The 16686-nt window shown below is 38.3% G+C and overlaps 1 protein-coding gene across 4 annotated transcripts in view; it reads left to right on the top strand.

Annotated features, from left to right (window-relative positions):
- Nucleotides 1-292: 292 nt before the first annotated feature.
- Nucleotides 293-16686, top strand: part of ptbp1.S (polypyrimidine tract binding protein 1 S homeolog) — a 28135-nt gene continuing 11741 nt past the window's right edge. The window contains exons 1-10 of one of the 4 annotated variants that reach the window (XM_041573023.1): nt 293-421; nt 3495-3525; nt 6768-6852; nt 7550-7722; nt 8280-8426; nt 10285-10455; nt 10591-10701; nt 11199-11370; nt 14130-14201; nt 14311-14447. In XM_041573023.1, the coding sequence (XP_041428957.1) occupies nt 414-421; nt 3495-3525; nt 6768-6852; nt 7550-7722; nt 8280-8426; nt 10285-10455; nt 10591-10701; nt 11199-11370; nt 14130-14201; nt 14311-14447 (1107 nt within the window). In that variant the 5' untranslated portion in view covers nt 293-413. 4 annotated transcript variants of the gene reach the window in all.

Here is a 16686-nt window from a genome sequence, read left to right as displayed (position 1 = left end):
TAATCGGGTAAACACCGCAGAGAATGTTCCTCCTTTATTTACACAGAACAAAGGGAAGATGCAAAAGTCACGCTTAGCTTGGAAGTCCGTGCAAAAAGAATCCAGTGAGTTTCCAGGTACAAGGGCGACAGAAAACGAACAGGGCATACACAAATCACAAAAATGGGCGAATCTTTCTTTCAGTGACGCACCTCCTTTCCTCTTAAGCTTGGCGGGAAGAGAGGAGGCAGAAACCAGTCTGTCAAGCTTCGCCTACAAACTAGAGAGACACCTTCCTCATCCAATGGGAGGGAGATAGCCCTGCGTCATCAGCCCGGCCGCCATTTTGTGAGTCTATATGAGGCGGTCGCCTAGTTGCATACGGTTATTACGGCGGCGCCTCCTCTACGAGTGGGGTGGTTGTTTAGTGTGCCATGGAAGGGTAAGTGGACAAATATAAACCCACTGTGAGCAAAGTTTACCGCCGTACGTCTTGCACGGAGCATGTTGTCAATTATACCTGGGCGAGTTTGGGGGCTGGGGGAAACTCTTGAGTATAGCGCAACAGTGGGTCCAGCGTTGTAGGCTGGGGATTTATCATTTGAATCCTTTGTCCAACTTGTACACGTTTGTGTGATTGCAGAGTATAGTCGTCAGCCGCTTATTGGAGTTTTTGCACTTTTTACTCTTGTTAAACCTGTAACCAATTAAGGGGCTTCCTGTTTAGGTGGCACGGGGTGGGGCGGCATTGGCTAAATGACTGCTTATTTATTTCTACAGTTCTTTTCGAGACATGCTCACTTGCTGTAGATTTAAAGCACAAGGGTTGTAACTTTACTTTTCCTTTCTACTAGAGGTACAATGGGCATCATGTGACCCGACCGTCGTCTGTGACGGGGGGGTTAAATAGCTGAGGTTAGTGTTTTTGTGACCACCCCTTGACCGTACCACACGTGGCGCAGTGAATTCTGCTGTAGACCGTCCCGTTCCACGATTCTCTGGCTTCCCGACTTCCTGGTTGCTTCTCGATTGTTGGGAATTAAAGGTCCCCCCTCCCCCAATAGTATGTTGTGCTTTTGCTCCTCCTAGTTTACCAGTTTTATTGGCCCGGTTTCCTGAGGAGCGCCGACTGGAAAAGTTGCCTATGGCTGTGTAGATCATCATGAGAGAGGAAATGCCGCCCTGCCTTTTTAACTTCCATCTTGCTTTGCATACGTGGCCTCTGTAGGGGATATCTTTTTGTGTTCAGTTTATATGTAGGCTTCTAGCATGTGGCTCTTGTGACATATATTGTGGCTGCGCATTATGAGGAAAGAGAACCTTAAAACAAAGGGAATTGGTCTTGAGTCACATTTTTTGCTTTTAGGACTGACTTGTAGCTACAGTTGTCACATTTTGTGGAAAAAAAATACCGGCCTTCTGATATTTCTTTTTTTCCTATTAATAACATTGGGATCAGCCATTATTTTTACCTGCCAGGCCGGTTAAATACCAGCCAGGTGGCAACCCTACTTGTAGCCCATCAGCTGTTGAGCCCTGGGACCAGTGACACACAGTCCAACACTACCCAGTGCACTTATCAGTTGTAGCTCAGAAGCTGGTGCCCAATTCCCTCCTGATACCTTCCTTTAAATGTTGGATGGCACTCCCTTTGTTGCATTCACTTTTTAATACTTGCTGACACTCCCTTTGTTTCATTCACATTCTTGAGCCTTGCCTGTTTGGGTACTCTGCCTGTCTTGGCTTGACTGCAATTTAATGAAAGCAAAGCACGGAACCAGTGTCTGGGCATACGTGCATTAATAAACTTAACACAGCCTGGGCTGTCTACATTGTAACATTCTACAATTGAATGGTGTCCATCAAAACCTGTTTTGATTAAAAGTATACTGCAACCCACACTTCTCCCATTTTACTGTATTACTTCAGGTCACTTATATCATTTTCTGGTTCTGATTCAACAGCATTTCTCAAGTTCTCATCCACATCTGTTAATCTGCTAAATTTCTCCTACATTTTTTCAGGATTGAGCAACAAATACAAACACAGAACATATAAAGCATGCAACTGTTAAATCTTGTCCTCTTGTCTAAAGTTACCAGCCTTTAAACTGGCCACAGACGCAAAGATCCGATCAATGTACGATCGGATTTTCCCATCTCCCAACCTGCCACTTACCATTCCGACCAAATAAAGTAGTTAAAGAACAGATCAGCCGATGTTCTGGCCCTTCCTTAATTTTTTTTCATGCTCTGTGATGGTAGCTTTATGTGCACCACTTCCTGTTTGAGGCCTCAGTGACTCAACTGAAGTACATGAAGGTATACTTTTTTATTTTTCTCCTTCAAGATACTCCTGTTGGATATTTTTTTTTTTCTTAAGGCCATAGCATATTTAAAGCCTTTACCAGGCTTAGAAAATATATTACAGTGCGTCCCCAAAGGTGATTTTTTTTTTTTTCTCACAATTGTTGCAGATTCTTCATTGTTTGCAGGCTTCCATGTAGGACCATACTTTTCTAGTCTAGAAGGCTTGCCTTTAAAGGAGAATAAAGCTTTAGTATCTTGTCATATGTAGTAGGAAGGACAAAATGTATAGTTTGCAATGCTACTTTCCTACCTACCAGATAGACGGCCAGATTGTCACTGTGGACATGTGCGTTCAATTGACTTGCAAAATTGTGCATGCATAGTTGACTGACTTGTGTTGACTCCCCTAATTTTATGCAGAGCATTCAAATTGCAGGATTATGAGGGAGAATGATGTAGTGGCTTTGTGTGCAGCAGCTAAGGGAGAATAAGATTGAAACAGCAGGGAATGCTGTTTATTGTAACTCCTTAAAGGGCTGGTTCACCTTCAAACAACTAATTGGTTTCAGATAGATCACCAGAAATAACAACTTTTTCCAAATGACTTTCTATTTTCTACGTGTGACTGTTTTTCTAATACTGAAGTGTAAAATGTCATTTTTCACCTTCTGAGGCAGCTCTGTGAGGTCGCCGACCCTGTAAACTGTTCTACATGGATACATTTAGTTGATACATTTATCTTTGTCCCTGCTGAGCAGAATCTCTGGGTTTCATTACAGGCAGCTGTTAGAATTGATACAATAGTTGCTAATACTCCAGAGATGCTGCTCAGAAATGTATCCACTAAATGTTGCAAAATTGTAACAGTTTAGAGTCTGCCCCTATATTACTGAGCTGTCAGACTCAAACACCAAAGACAGGAACTTTAAACTTAGATTTTGGGGAAAAACTGTAAAAAATAAATAATGAAAAGTAATTGAAAAAAGTGTTTTTCTGGGGAACAATCTGAAAACGGAATTGAAAAAAGTGTTTGGAAGGTGAACAACCCTTTAAGCTATAGTCTTCCAAACTATGGAAGAATCCTTTATCTGGGGAAAACGCCAAGTCCCAAGCATTCTAAATGAGATGGAAGTTTTGACTTTTTTTATTCCATCATACTTTTTCATTTCAACTCACTAAATTCAAAACATATTTTTCTCTTTACAGCATTGTTCAAGATATAACAGTTGGTACAAAGGTAAGCTTTATTGATTTGAGATGCACGATTACTGAAATAGTTGATTTGCAGTCCTGGCATTCCTAGGGGAATGTTGTAGGGGTTTGGGGGGGGCAGCTTTAAAGGAAAACTATACCGCCAAAATGAATACTTAAGCAACAGTTATATCATATTATGTGACATTATAAAGAATCTTACAAAACTGGTATATATATTTAAGTAAATATTGCCCTTTTACATCTCTTGCCTTGAGCCACCATTTCGTGATGGTCTGTGTGCTGTCTCAGATCACCGGACCAGAAATGGTACAACTCTTAACTGTAACAGGAAGAAGTGTTGACGCAAAAGACACAACTCTGTCTGTTAATTGGCTCATGTGACCTAAGAAGTATAGGTTTTGTGTGCACAGTGAATTGTACAATCCCAGGGGGCAGCCCTTATTTTTTAAAATGGGAATTTTTTATTTGATTACCCAATGGCACATAATAAAGTATATTATGAAAATGGGTAATTTACATAAAGCAGGGTTTTACATATGCAGGGTTTTATGCATATCTTTTTAGAGACCTACATTGTTTGAGGGATATAGTTTCCTTTAAACTAGTGACAGACGGAGTGCACTAACTGCTGCTGTAAGTAGGAAAAAAACAGCAGTAGTCATAAACAGATCTCTGTTCCAGTTTTTCAGCCTTAGGTATCCCTTTCCCCATAGAGTACTATGGAAAGGTGACAGGTGTGCAGTACCGTTTTGACAACCATGGTTTTCTGTCTTATTACAGGTGTAGTATATTAGCCTTAGCCTGTACGGTTGATTCACCTAACACTTGTGGTATGTTAGCATGGTGAATAAATAGTGTAACATTAATAAGTGTCCCCATCTTTATCACTTTAAAGGACCTGTGACATCCAACAATAAGATATACAGTCATACATTTGAAGGAGCTGTGATGCATACAATTCCTGCTCCTTCATACAAGGATATGTTTTTTTGGGAATAACTGACCGTTTAAGGCGTCTCTCTTGTTAACTACTATTCCAAAAACACTTCTTGGAAATCTGTAAGGCTTATGGCACACAAGGTCTTTTGACTGCTGCAGGGCTGAAGTGGAAAAATATGCCTGCATTTGTCATAGCAAAAATTGAAAAACCTTTTGAGCAGTTCTTCTGTATTTTAAACGTCTAGCAGCTGACTCAAATTCATACATATCAATATGGCTAAACCATTCAGCTGTTGTTCCAATGATGTATAGATTTACAAATATTCAAGCCTGTAATTCCCCTCCTAAATTATTTTCACACATAAGATTGATATTCCTTTTTGTCGGTCATTTGATCTGATCTTAATCTTGTATATGTATACCAGAGAACACCACAGCTTTATTGTAATCAGCTTGAAAACTAACTAAAATGTTCTGAAAGCTTGCTATGATTATATTAATTAGCCAATAAAGGTATCTCCTTTATACCATTTTTGTTTATTTCAAAAGGGTTGCCCTATAACCTTTTTACTGGCTACAGCAACTTTACCTGCAAATATTCAACCCCAAATCCCTCTTTGACCTTCCTGTTAAAATCTTTCGGTTATATACAAGTGTAAATTGAGATTCCCATCAAACCTCACTTTGACCTCAGCCACTGTTTAGGGTTGTTGCATGAGACAAGTAAAGACAGACTCTTGGTTAAAGGATCAGTAACAGCAAAAACATTTTTTTTTTAAAAATTTGTTATGCTACGAAAAAGACACCAACTTTAAAGCTGATAAGTCTTAAGAAATAACTTGCCAAAACTCCACTTGCACTCCTTCAGAAAAGGCAATCGGCGATCCATCATGCGGCGCTCCAATTCTCCCCCCCTGCCTTCCTTATAGGAGATAACCAGGGAGTAGAAGTCGAGCATTGCATGATGGATCGTCGCCGTTTCTGAAGAAGAGTGCAAGCGGAGTTTCGGTAAGTTATTTTGTAATACTTAGAGATATTAAAGTTTAATTATGTGTTGACGTTTTTTTTCGTAGCATACTAATGAATTTTTTTTAGTTTTGCTGTTACTGGTCCTTTATAGTTGAAATGCACAGATTTTTGAGGTAGGCAGGGCAGCTGAGGGCAAGTCATTTGGCATAGGAGAAGGGTTTGTTAGATTCAAATGCTGTGGAATGTTCAGCGGTTTACTCCCTGCCCCACCCTGTAATAATAGCTTCAGATTTGCGTTTGTTTTAGGTATTCCCATAGCAGTGTTTTTTTCTTAAACAAACAAATCAAAGGTCAAAGCATGTTGAGCCTCAGCCTGCCTCTTTTAGAGGCCATTGTAGGACAATGAAGTAAACTTCCTACATTGCATTGAATGAGGAAGTGCTTATAACATTAATCTGTAGGCCTGGACAAATAGTTCTTGCTTTCCCAAAGATTTAACTATCAATCTGTCAAATTGCATACTTTTTTACAATTTTACATCAGTTCTTGGTTGAGCCACATTATTTTGCTTTGTGCATACTAGGTGGGAAAAATTGTAAGGAACATTTTTCTTAACATAATTTGAATTTAACTGTCCTGAATATCTTAATGCAGCGTTTAACTTCAAAAGAAGTTGCCTATTTGTTTTGAAATAATTCTATGGTAACCGCAAACTAAGCTGTTAATAATTTGAGGGAATTGCTCAAGCACATGATTAAGATTAGTGTTATGCAATGTATGAAAGTCAAGTTCTCTCCCATTATTCACCATCAAATTATAGCATTTATCAGAGCAGTTTAATGAAGCCTTGATACTTTATACATACTGATATCTGATATTGCTTGCAGAAGAGGTGCCTAAAAGGTTGGCCAGGGGCTGCCAGTAGATAATGTAGACTGCTCATCTGCGTACATATTCAGCGTTTTAAAAGTATACTTTGGCAACTGCTTATTCTACCACTTCTGAGCTCATTTTGAGTTTAAAGTTTTGTTTGTTTGAGAAGCAGACTAAACCATTATACATGTGGTAACATTGTGTAAATCTAAGTTTGATATTGGCTTTAATTTTTTCTGAATCTAAAATTTTATGAAAATACATGTATACATTTTCATTTAAAAATCCTATAGAACTTTGGTAATTGCTGCTCTGTTGCATGTAGAATAGATGATCAAAAAATCTAGTTCTAATGATTCAGAGACTGTTGCAGAAGCTGTTTTGATTCTGTTTAAAGGCAGGGCTTTTTGATGGAATACCTGTTCTATTTATGTAAATACCTGTTTTTAATGTAGGTAATCTTTACTTTTTTACCTTTTCCAGCGGGGATCTGACGAACTTTTCTCTTGTGTTACTAACGGACCCTTTATCATGAGCAACGCTGCAGCAGGTGAAAACATTTATGGGTGTACGTTTTCTTTTTAAAATTACATTTATCATTACTGTGCCTTAGTGCGGCTGAATGTTTGAACAGCAAAGTGCATACATCTAAATAGCTTTGTACATTCATACAAATCTTAAACACACCACAAAAACACCTTTTTTAAGTTTGCATTTCATATTTTTAAGACATTACAGGAATTGTAAACCTAGTATTTTAAAGAGATAGACATGTTCCTATAAAAATCATAGTAAAGTGTCAGTATGAAGTAAATGCTTCAAGGAATAGTTCCCCTGCAAATAAGATACTGCTAAAAGATCTTCTCAACCATTTCAGTGAAGTTGAGCTGGGGGCAGCATGAACCTTCCATAGGCTGAAGTCCTGTTTTGATTCATAATCGGCCTATGGAAGGATCCTGCCAGCCCAGCTTCACTGAAACAGTTAAGATCTTTTAGCAGTGTCGGAGGGTCGGGTGAGTAGGAGCTTGGGTGGCTTTGAGGGGAAATATTCATTGTGCAGCATTTACTTTATACTGAAACATTCCTATGATTTTTATAGGAACATCAGTATCGCATGAAGTACATTTGCGGTTTACATTTTTTTTTTTTTTTTGAACATCCAGTGACCTAATGACTTGTTGGTCAGTCTTCATTTGGTGATAAACATTAAAGTTTTCAAAAAATATTTTCAAAATTATAGTCATGTATATATCTTCTTTTTACAGCTAATGGTAATGACAGCAAAAAATTCAAGGGAGATAGCAGAAGTGTAGCAGTTGGCTCTAGAGTGATCCATGTTCGTAAGCTTCCAGGAGATGTAACAGAGGCAGAAGTGATATCTCTTGGGCTGCCATTTGGAAAAGTTACCAACCTTCTGATGTTGAAAGGCAAAAACCAGGTACATTGACTTCCTTTGTGGCTGAAAAATATACTAAGCTGAAGGTATGCTTCCCAGCTCTCAACTAGACAGCTATACAGTTGCATACATGAATTGCAGGTCACAATTTATTCTAGATGTGGCATCTGTGTATATGCTGTACATTTGAAGTAAAATGTACAGCATAATTATCTGTTGGCATATCATTTACTTTTGACATTTGATTTATTACATTGCTCTGTATTGTGGAATTACGGTCATAGAAACCTACATTTTGTATGTATTTTATGAGGAAGAAGCAAATGGATCAGTAGGTAGCTCTGTGAAATTCCTGTGTGCAACACTAAATTAAACTTATTTATTAAGATCACATAATTTCATGCCTTGACTTGTTTTTAGTATATAATTGTAAGTCGCTGTTCAAAATTGCCTTTGCTCTGTGGCTGTTGCCTGGCGCTGGCATGGGTGTCTAGAGCAAAAATGTTGCTCTTGAGTACTCAACACTGTTGCTTTATGCAGAATTATGTGCAAAGCGGTCTTTTAAAAGTAGAAATGTTCGAATTTTTGTTTTTCTATAGGCCTTCCTTGAAATGAACACAGAGGAAGCTGCTAACACCATAATTAACTATTACTCCAATGTTGCACCAGTTCTTCGAGGCCAGCCCATTTACATCCAGTACTCCAATCACAAAGAACTGAAGACTGACAACTCTCCTAACCAAGCTGTTAGTATATATAAATCAAAATCCCTTGTATCAGTTGGATTAAGAATTGTACTTCTACTTCAAATATGTTTTGTATCTAAGCTTGCATGGCAAACTTTAAATATCTTTGAAATTTTATCACTGACGAACTCTGTAAATGTAACTCTTTAGTGCTCTTTAAATCCTCATCATACAGGAGAAAATTCTATTTCAGCTTGTGCATATTGTAGTGCTATGGAAACTTTTTTTTTTTTTTTTTTTTTTTATTCTGGGGTAGCTTTTATTTCTAAATTACACGGGTTTAAGTTTCAAACAAGTCACACTACCATATATATTCCTGAAAAGAGAAAAATATTTTTCAAAAAATGTTTTCTTGTAGAACAGCACCTAAAGCAAACCGAGAACAAAGAAGCTGGAACATAATACGGTGTAGTATTTTCAATTTGTTAGAACACCCTGTGATGGAAAAATAAGTGTGTACAAACGAGTGGTGTTTTCTAGGTCCTTCACTAAGTTCTAGTAAAATTGCCTACTTACAAGATAGTGGCCGTTATATCACATGTAGTTTGGTTTCCCGTATTCTCCTCTCCTTTGCCAGCCACTGGTAGGCTCCCAGGTAAAAATACAAATATATAGTACAATAACCTTTTATTAAAAAAATTCTTTTGCGGTATCACCAGCTGTAGTACAAAGGAGAAGGTTGTGCCGGCGTATTCTTACCTGGGAGCCTAACGGTGGCTGGCAAAGGGAAACCAAACTACATGTGATAGAACTGCCCCTATCTTGTAAGAAGGCAATTTTACTAGAACTTTTGTGAAGGACCTAAAAAAAAACAATCTCGTTTGTGCACACTTTTGGAAGGAAAGAGGTCTTTTTAAAGGGAAACTCACTATCAAAACATTTCTTGATTTTTATTTTTCCATCACAGGGTGTTCTAACAAATTGAAAATAATTACACCATATTATGTTCCTGCTTCTTTGTTCTCTGTTTGCTTTAGGCACTGTTCTACAAGAAAACATATATTTTTTGGAATATATTTTTTTCTTTTTTGGACATTTTTACACAGTTGAGAGACTGAAAGAGCGTCGGGAGGGAGATACTCTAAGGGCTAACTATTTCTTTATTGCTGTATATTTTATATTCCTGAGCCACAAATATATTTTTTTAGTTGTAATATTACTGTGCAACCATCTTGGGTCACTTTACCTGATCATGTGCTTTTAGAGATCCAGCACTTTACAGTGAAACTGCTTTCAGATAAGCTATTTCTCACCTGATCATGTGCTTTTAGAGATCCAGCACTTTACAGTGAAACTGCTTTCAGATAAGCTATTTCTCCTACACATTGGAACTGAAGGTGTCTTGGTTGGACTTAATACCAAGTGTTTTCAAGTAATAAATATAATACTGTTTCTCTGCACTGTTATTACTGGTGTTTGCTTCAGAAACACTACTATAGTTTATATAAACAAGTTGATGTGAAGCCATGGGGGCAGCCAATCAAGGGTCGGGTTACATAACTGATATTCAATGCATTCTACAGAATACCATTGTTTTCAATTACAAAGCTTATTTATCCAAGTAACCTGTGCCTTTTCTCCTTTTTAAGCCTAACACAGCAGCTTATAAACTATAGTAGGCTTTATAAAGCATACACAAAACATGTACCAATGCAGGGGAACAGTAAATTATATTTTATATTTTAAATTTAATTACTTATTAAATATTTTATTTTTTGTTGCTGTTCCTTTTAATAAAACAAACAAAACAATTGTATGCTGTATAGTGACTAGGTTTATTTAGCTTTACCAGCTTTTTACAGTATGTGACTTGCCTTTTCCCTTATTGCTAGTCACATTTAATTAATTTTCTTTTTAGAGAGCTCAAGCAGCACTGCAGGCAGTGAATTCTGTGGTATCTGGCACCCCTGTTCTATCTGCTTCTGCTGCTGTAGTGGATGCTAGCATCGCCATGTCAGGACAGAGCCCTGTTCTAAGGATTATTGTAGAAAATCTTTTCTACCCTGTCACACTTGATGTTCTCCAGCAGGTAAGAATGGGAGAAACTAGTGCAAAACTAGATCAGATATAGTTCCTTGAAGCAACTTGTACATTTGAAACATTTATTTGTTAACTTTGATGTTGGTAAAGTTTGATGGTTAGAACTTGTTGTATGTTCTTGCAGATCTTCTCAAAATTTGGAACAGTGCTGAAAATAATCACTTTTACAAAGAACAATCAGTTTCAGGCACTTCTGCAGTATGGTGATCCAATGAGTGCCCAGCATGCTAAACTGGTAAGTTTTGCTATTTGTGTATTTGTTTACAATCTCTAAGGTGTTTGTGCTGATTTTGTTTTTCTCTACTTGTTAAAGGAAAAGTAACACAAAAAATAGTCTTACAGTAATGTAAATTGACCGTTCTGCGCTAGTAAAACTGATGTTTGCTTTGGAAACTCTACAATATTTTATAAAACAAGCTGTTGTATAGCCATGGGGGCAGCCATTCAAAACTGGGGACAGGATACACTACGGATAAGCCCTGTAGTATACAATAGGATTTTTCATAAAGTGTGTATCTATGTATCCTGTGCTTGTTTCTTGCAGACATGCCAGTTTTACAACAGCAGAGCATAATATATATAATTTTTATTATTTTTTTTGCTGACACAACTAACTTTATGCTTATCTGGTGTGGTCAGTTATTCAGTATAGATTGGCCTAAGCATCATACTGACTTTTAACCCTTGTTTGCATTTTTGGAATTAGTAACTGTGTTTCTGTTCAAATTTTAGTCTCTAGATGGACAAAACATTTATAATGCCTGTTGTACCCTTCGCATTGACTTCTCAAAACTAACCAGCCTTAATGTAAAGTACAATAATGACAAGAGTCGAGATTACACCCGACCTGACCTGCCATCTGGAGATGGACAACCTACTCTGGATCAGACAATTGCAGCCTTTGGTAAGCACTTGAAAACTTTGTTGTATATTTAAGGTTGGTAAAACCATAACTCTAAAATGTTAGTACAACACACATGTTAAAGGTTATCTACAGTACAATATTTCTAGGTAGTTATGGTCCTATTTAATTTGAGGCTGGCTTCCTCTGGGTGTGTAGAGAACCATGAATGACATTTCACATGTTAAAGGGATTCTGTCATCGGAAAACTTTTTTTTTTTTTTTTTTTTTTTGCTTCAAAACACATGTTAATAGTACTACTCCAGAAGAATTCTGCACTGAAATCCATTTCTCAAAAGAGAAAACAGATTTTTTTTTTTTATTCAATTTTGAAATCTGACATGGGGCTAAACATTTTGTCAATTTCCCAGCTGCCAATGGTCATGTGACTTGTGCCTGCACTTTAGGAGAGACATGCTTTCTGACAGGCTGCTTTTTTTCTTCTCAATTTAACTGAAGGAGTCTCAGTGGGACATGGGTTTTTACTATTGTGTTCTGGTTACCTTCCCATTGTTCTTTTGTTTGGCTGCTGGGGGGGGGGGGAAGGGAGGGGGTGATATCACTCCAACTTGCAGAACAGCAGTAAAGAGTGATTGAAGTTTATCAGCGCACAAGTCGCATGACTTGGGGCAGCTGGGAAATTGACAATGTCTAGCCCCATGTCAGACTTCAAAATTGAATATAAAAAAAAATCTGTTTGCTCTTTTGAGAAATGGATTTCAGTGCAGAATTCTGCTGGCGTAGCACTAATAACGGATGTGTTTTGAAAAAAAAAACATGTTTTCTGTTGACAGGAGCCCTTTAAGCTCTAAATCCCTTATGTGGATCAAAGGGTCACTCAACCCAGTTGGCAAATAAATGCCCCCATGGCTACCAGGTGCTTATTTATAGAACCTATAAATAAAGCTGCTGAAGCAAAACCATTTTTTTAGCTCATGTTAAGAGTAATTGACTGCAACTGTTTAAATGGTTTTTGACAGACTTTATAACTGTTGTGAATGAATAAACCTAAACTCAGAATCCAGTGATAAAAAGCTTTGTTTGCGCTTTACCCCCAATTAAGCCAAGCTCACTGAAATTCAACAGTTTTTTGTTTTTTTTGTTTTGTGCATATGTTAAAACAAACCCTTTTTTTGAAGGTTATACGGTTGCCATATGCACATCTGTTACTAATGTTACTTACAATGTAAGTTTCAATTTGTATTTGCAACCATCTAATGCATTAAATGGCTTTTCGGAGCACTTTAAAATTAAAAGAAAATTAATATAACATTTAGACTAGAACCAAGCTTTTTCTGCCTTGCTATTGGCAGTCTAAAACTGCTAATACCTTTTTTAAATAAAGAATATTACAGGGTGCTCAGAGGACCACACTGTGTAAGCTAAAACTAGTTGGTGTTAAATAATTTTGGGTTTAATACCATCTGACTTGTCACGTGCGTTTTGTCAGCGGGTATCTTATCAGACTAAAAATATTCGTTGAGTTCTACCCTTACACAAGCTTATTCAACTGGGCTTAAAGGAATAGTTCAGTGTGAAAATAAATAAAAACTGGGTAAATAGGCTGTGCAAAACAAATGTTTCTAATATAGTTGATTAGCCAAAAGTGTAATATATAAAGTCTGGAGTGAACAGATGTCTAATAAAACAGCCAGAATCCAACTTCCTGCTTTTCAGCTCTATAACTCTGAGCTATCAGCCACTTGAAGGTGGGCCACATGGTACATTTCTGTTCAGTGAGTTTGTAATTGATCATCAGCATTCAGCTCGTTCAAAAGCAACAGATATGACCCATGTGGCCCCCCTCAAGTCTCTGATCGGTTACTGCCTGGTAGCCAGGGTAACCAGTCAGTGTAAACCAAGAGAGCTGAAAAGCAGGAAGTAGAGTTCTGACTGACTTGTTCTACATAAAATCACTCCAGCCTTTATACAATTATTTTTGGCTAACTGGAATTTTTTTTTTATTTTGCACAGCCTATTTACCCAGTTTTTATTTTTACACTGAACAATTCCTTAAAGGGGTATTGTATATAATATTCAGTAAGGACTGACACTCTTGCATCAAGAAGTCTGAGAAAGCTTTTTTAATCACATATTCAGAATAACTTCAAACACCATAGAAAATTTGTTGCAATTATGTTGTGCAAAGGTTTTGGTTAGGGATCCCCTTTAAGGAGACTATCCCATTGACGGGGGCATGCCTTACTGGGATGTGTACTTTCCTAGGTTGTATCAAAGCTTTATTTAAAAAAAAAAAAAAAAATCCCTGCCGTTGATTCCCTCCGGTTAAAGATGATCTGCAGTAGCGTACAGAAATGGTGTGCCTTTAACTGTTTTTGGTCATAACATTCATAGCAGTAAATACATTGGGTATCTGTTTCAGTCTGAAAAGACCAAGTTACCTAGAATAGATTCCAAGTATAGAATCAAAAAGTAATGTGTTTTTATTATGGCCCTTAGGCACTGATGTGTTTTTAAACTGCACCCTTAAACTAGGTTGCACAATTAATGGAAAATATGCTTTTCCATAGCTATATATGCTTGAATATTTTTGAGTTGCATGCATAGTAAACTATGCTTTCTAGTTTTTAGAACTATACCTGCAGGCCTTGGTTAGAAATTTAAAGTAATTTTGTTTTTGTGTAAATATTGAACTTGTTTGGGAACAGTTTAAACTTCTTTTTAACAAGTTATCCTGCCATGTTGGGCATTTTGCCATGGAATTTTTCTTGTGTATTAATGCTAATTGTGTTCAATTTAAGGTGCTCCAGGGCTGATTTCAACCAATCCTTATGCTGGTGCTGGATTTCCTCCAGCTTTTGCAATTCCTCAAGGTAATCTTACTTTAATGTTTTCTTCTGGATTTGCAGTCCAACTGCTAAAGGCCTGTATAGACCCCTTCCCCATTGTTCAACATTAATTGTCCAAATGCTTATGTTCTAGGTGTCCATGGAACGCTAACTCCTATGGCTCTGCCATCAGCAGCAGCTGCTGCAGCAGCCGCGGCAGGCAGACTTGGTTTTCCTGGATTTGGCATCCCTGGAAACTCTGTCCTGCTAGTTAGCAACTTAAATCCAGAGGTTAGTGAAATTCTTTTGCATACTATATTTTCTTCTTTAGTTGGCTACTGGGCAGAATTGCAAGCTATAATGTTACATAGTTAGGTTGAAGCAATTACTGTTTTTACCCACTCAAAACATGCTTATTTGGGCTGACTTAATTTCTTGTGGCATCTATGTAGAATAACTGCGCACCTCTTAAAGCAATCTCCTTTGGTGCTTTACTGTCCTGGATGCCTGAGCAGGAGTTGCTATATATCAGACTGATGTAAACGTAGGCTCTGCAAGAACTTACAGTATTTCAGGTACTTTGCCAAACCCTCCCTGTAATTAATAGGCAAAATACCTCAAACCTAGTGTGGTTCTTGCATATACTGCAATTTAATTTCTAATGGCAACAGGTTGCACAATATGCCTTTAATCTTAAGTTAGCCTGATAAACCCTTATGAACACCTTCCATATCTTCCTAACTAATGTTTTCCTGACTTGTCTTTAGTTAATTATCTGAATACTAGTAATGTTGCATGAAGACTTTGGCTAAATGACCAAACAAACATGAAAAGTTATTTAGCTCCAGTTTTTTTTTTTTTTTACGGTCTTACAAAGTAAAAAAAAAAAACTTTAGTGGCCCAGATTTATTTTGAGTTTGTTGAAAGAAAAGCATTGTATAAGTAATGTTGCTTTCTATGCATAACTTCTATGTTGTTGCTTGCTCAGTTTGCAGTCAGTGTTATCAATCTGACAGTCCCCTGTTCTAGGCAGTGTTTATCTTGAAAAGCATGTGGGGAAGGGGGTGGCATATCGGTCATCTTGGTTTTACCTTAACTTATGAAGCCGATTTTCCTATATTTTTTTACTATGACTGCATCATTAATTATCTCCTACATACTAGCTATAGTATTTCCTTGCTGGGCTAGCATTACTTGGCAGCCAAGGGGGCATAACACCATACCAGCATAAGCACCCAACCAAGCTTTCTATAGATAATACAAGCAAGTATTTTTTTACAAGTGTATAATACACAAGCCATGAATAGCCTGTAAATTATAAACATCTTGGTGATATCATCAGTTATAAACCGAGCTTAGTGATGTAATTTGTCACATTCCTCAAACTTGTGTATTATATAATAAAGTACTCCTTGTTGGAAAATATGAGGATATTGGAAGCAACCTCAGAGTTCATTAACCTGCATGAAGCCTTTGGCCTCGTGCTTTTATATGGTCATGGAACTCCTTGTGACTTATAATTTCTCTTGCCTAATTGGGGGACACAGGCACCATGGGGATGAAGATCCTGCAGCTTGGAAAAGGACACTAACTTGTTAACCTTTGACTCCTCCTCCTGCTCTGGGCTTCATCCCCTGCCTCCTCCTCCTATATCCAGTTTCTTTTAGTGTCCTCAGAGGAGAAGACACAGAAAAACTTGTGGCTGGAGCAATTGATCTAGGACCACGGTTATGATCATGCCACAGATGGGGGCCATTGATCATTTTCACGCGCCCCCCCAGCTGTTTTAGGTTCCAACCTAAAAAAGATCCTGTGCCCAACAGCCTTTCCGCTCTACGGAGGTCTGCAGGCTAGCTCCACTCATTCCCTGTGACTGTGTTTCCGCTCTACGGAGGTCTGAACCAGTCTTGCTATTCACATTAATTTTTTATTGTTTCTTTGTGTTTAGCAAGATATCTATATTTTTTTATATCTACAGGGATTTCCAACTTCCATGGGCACTCAACGGCTGGATGGACTGGGTGAGTATATCTCTCACCTGTGTCCGCCTCTCCCCCCTCCTAAGGGCCCAACTTACAACTCTCAGGCGCGCTCCCTAAGTCACACAGCGCTCGTCGCTCAGCGCAACTCTCAGGCGCGCACTTCCGGTTCTCTCTGTCTCCTGGGCGCCATGCGGCGGTGATACGCATATGGTCACTGGCGCCAAAACGAGCGGAACCACGCACTTCCGGTTGCTCGCTTCGCAGCCGGCAACCTCCTGCGCACTTCAGCTCTCCCGCGACTGCTCTCCTGTCGCCCACATCAGAGAGACACCTGACCCCTCTCTTTGTGAGACAACCTTTCAGGCGAGTACTCTTGCGATTCCACTGCTCCTATGCGCATTAGGCTGCCTGTATTTTATGCTGACATGTGTGACTTAGGGAGCTGGGAATAATCAATATTTCCCTTCTCTATTGCAGGCTCTATCCCAAGGCCCTGCGCCAGGTTATCCCCTGCCCCTCCTTTTATCTTTAATAAGGAGTTTTCAGGC

The sequence above is a fragment of the Xenopus laevis genome, chromosome 1S, assembly GCF_017654675.1.
Source record: "Xenopus laevis strain J_2021 chromosome 1S, Xenopus_laevis_v10.1, whole genome shotgun sequence".
Lineage (NCBI taxonomy): Eukaryota > Metazoa > Chordata > Amphibia > Anura > Pipidae > Xenopus > Xenopus laevis.
Note: the sequence above shows the minus strand (reverse complement) of the source record. Positions and strands in the feature narration are given on the sequence as shown.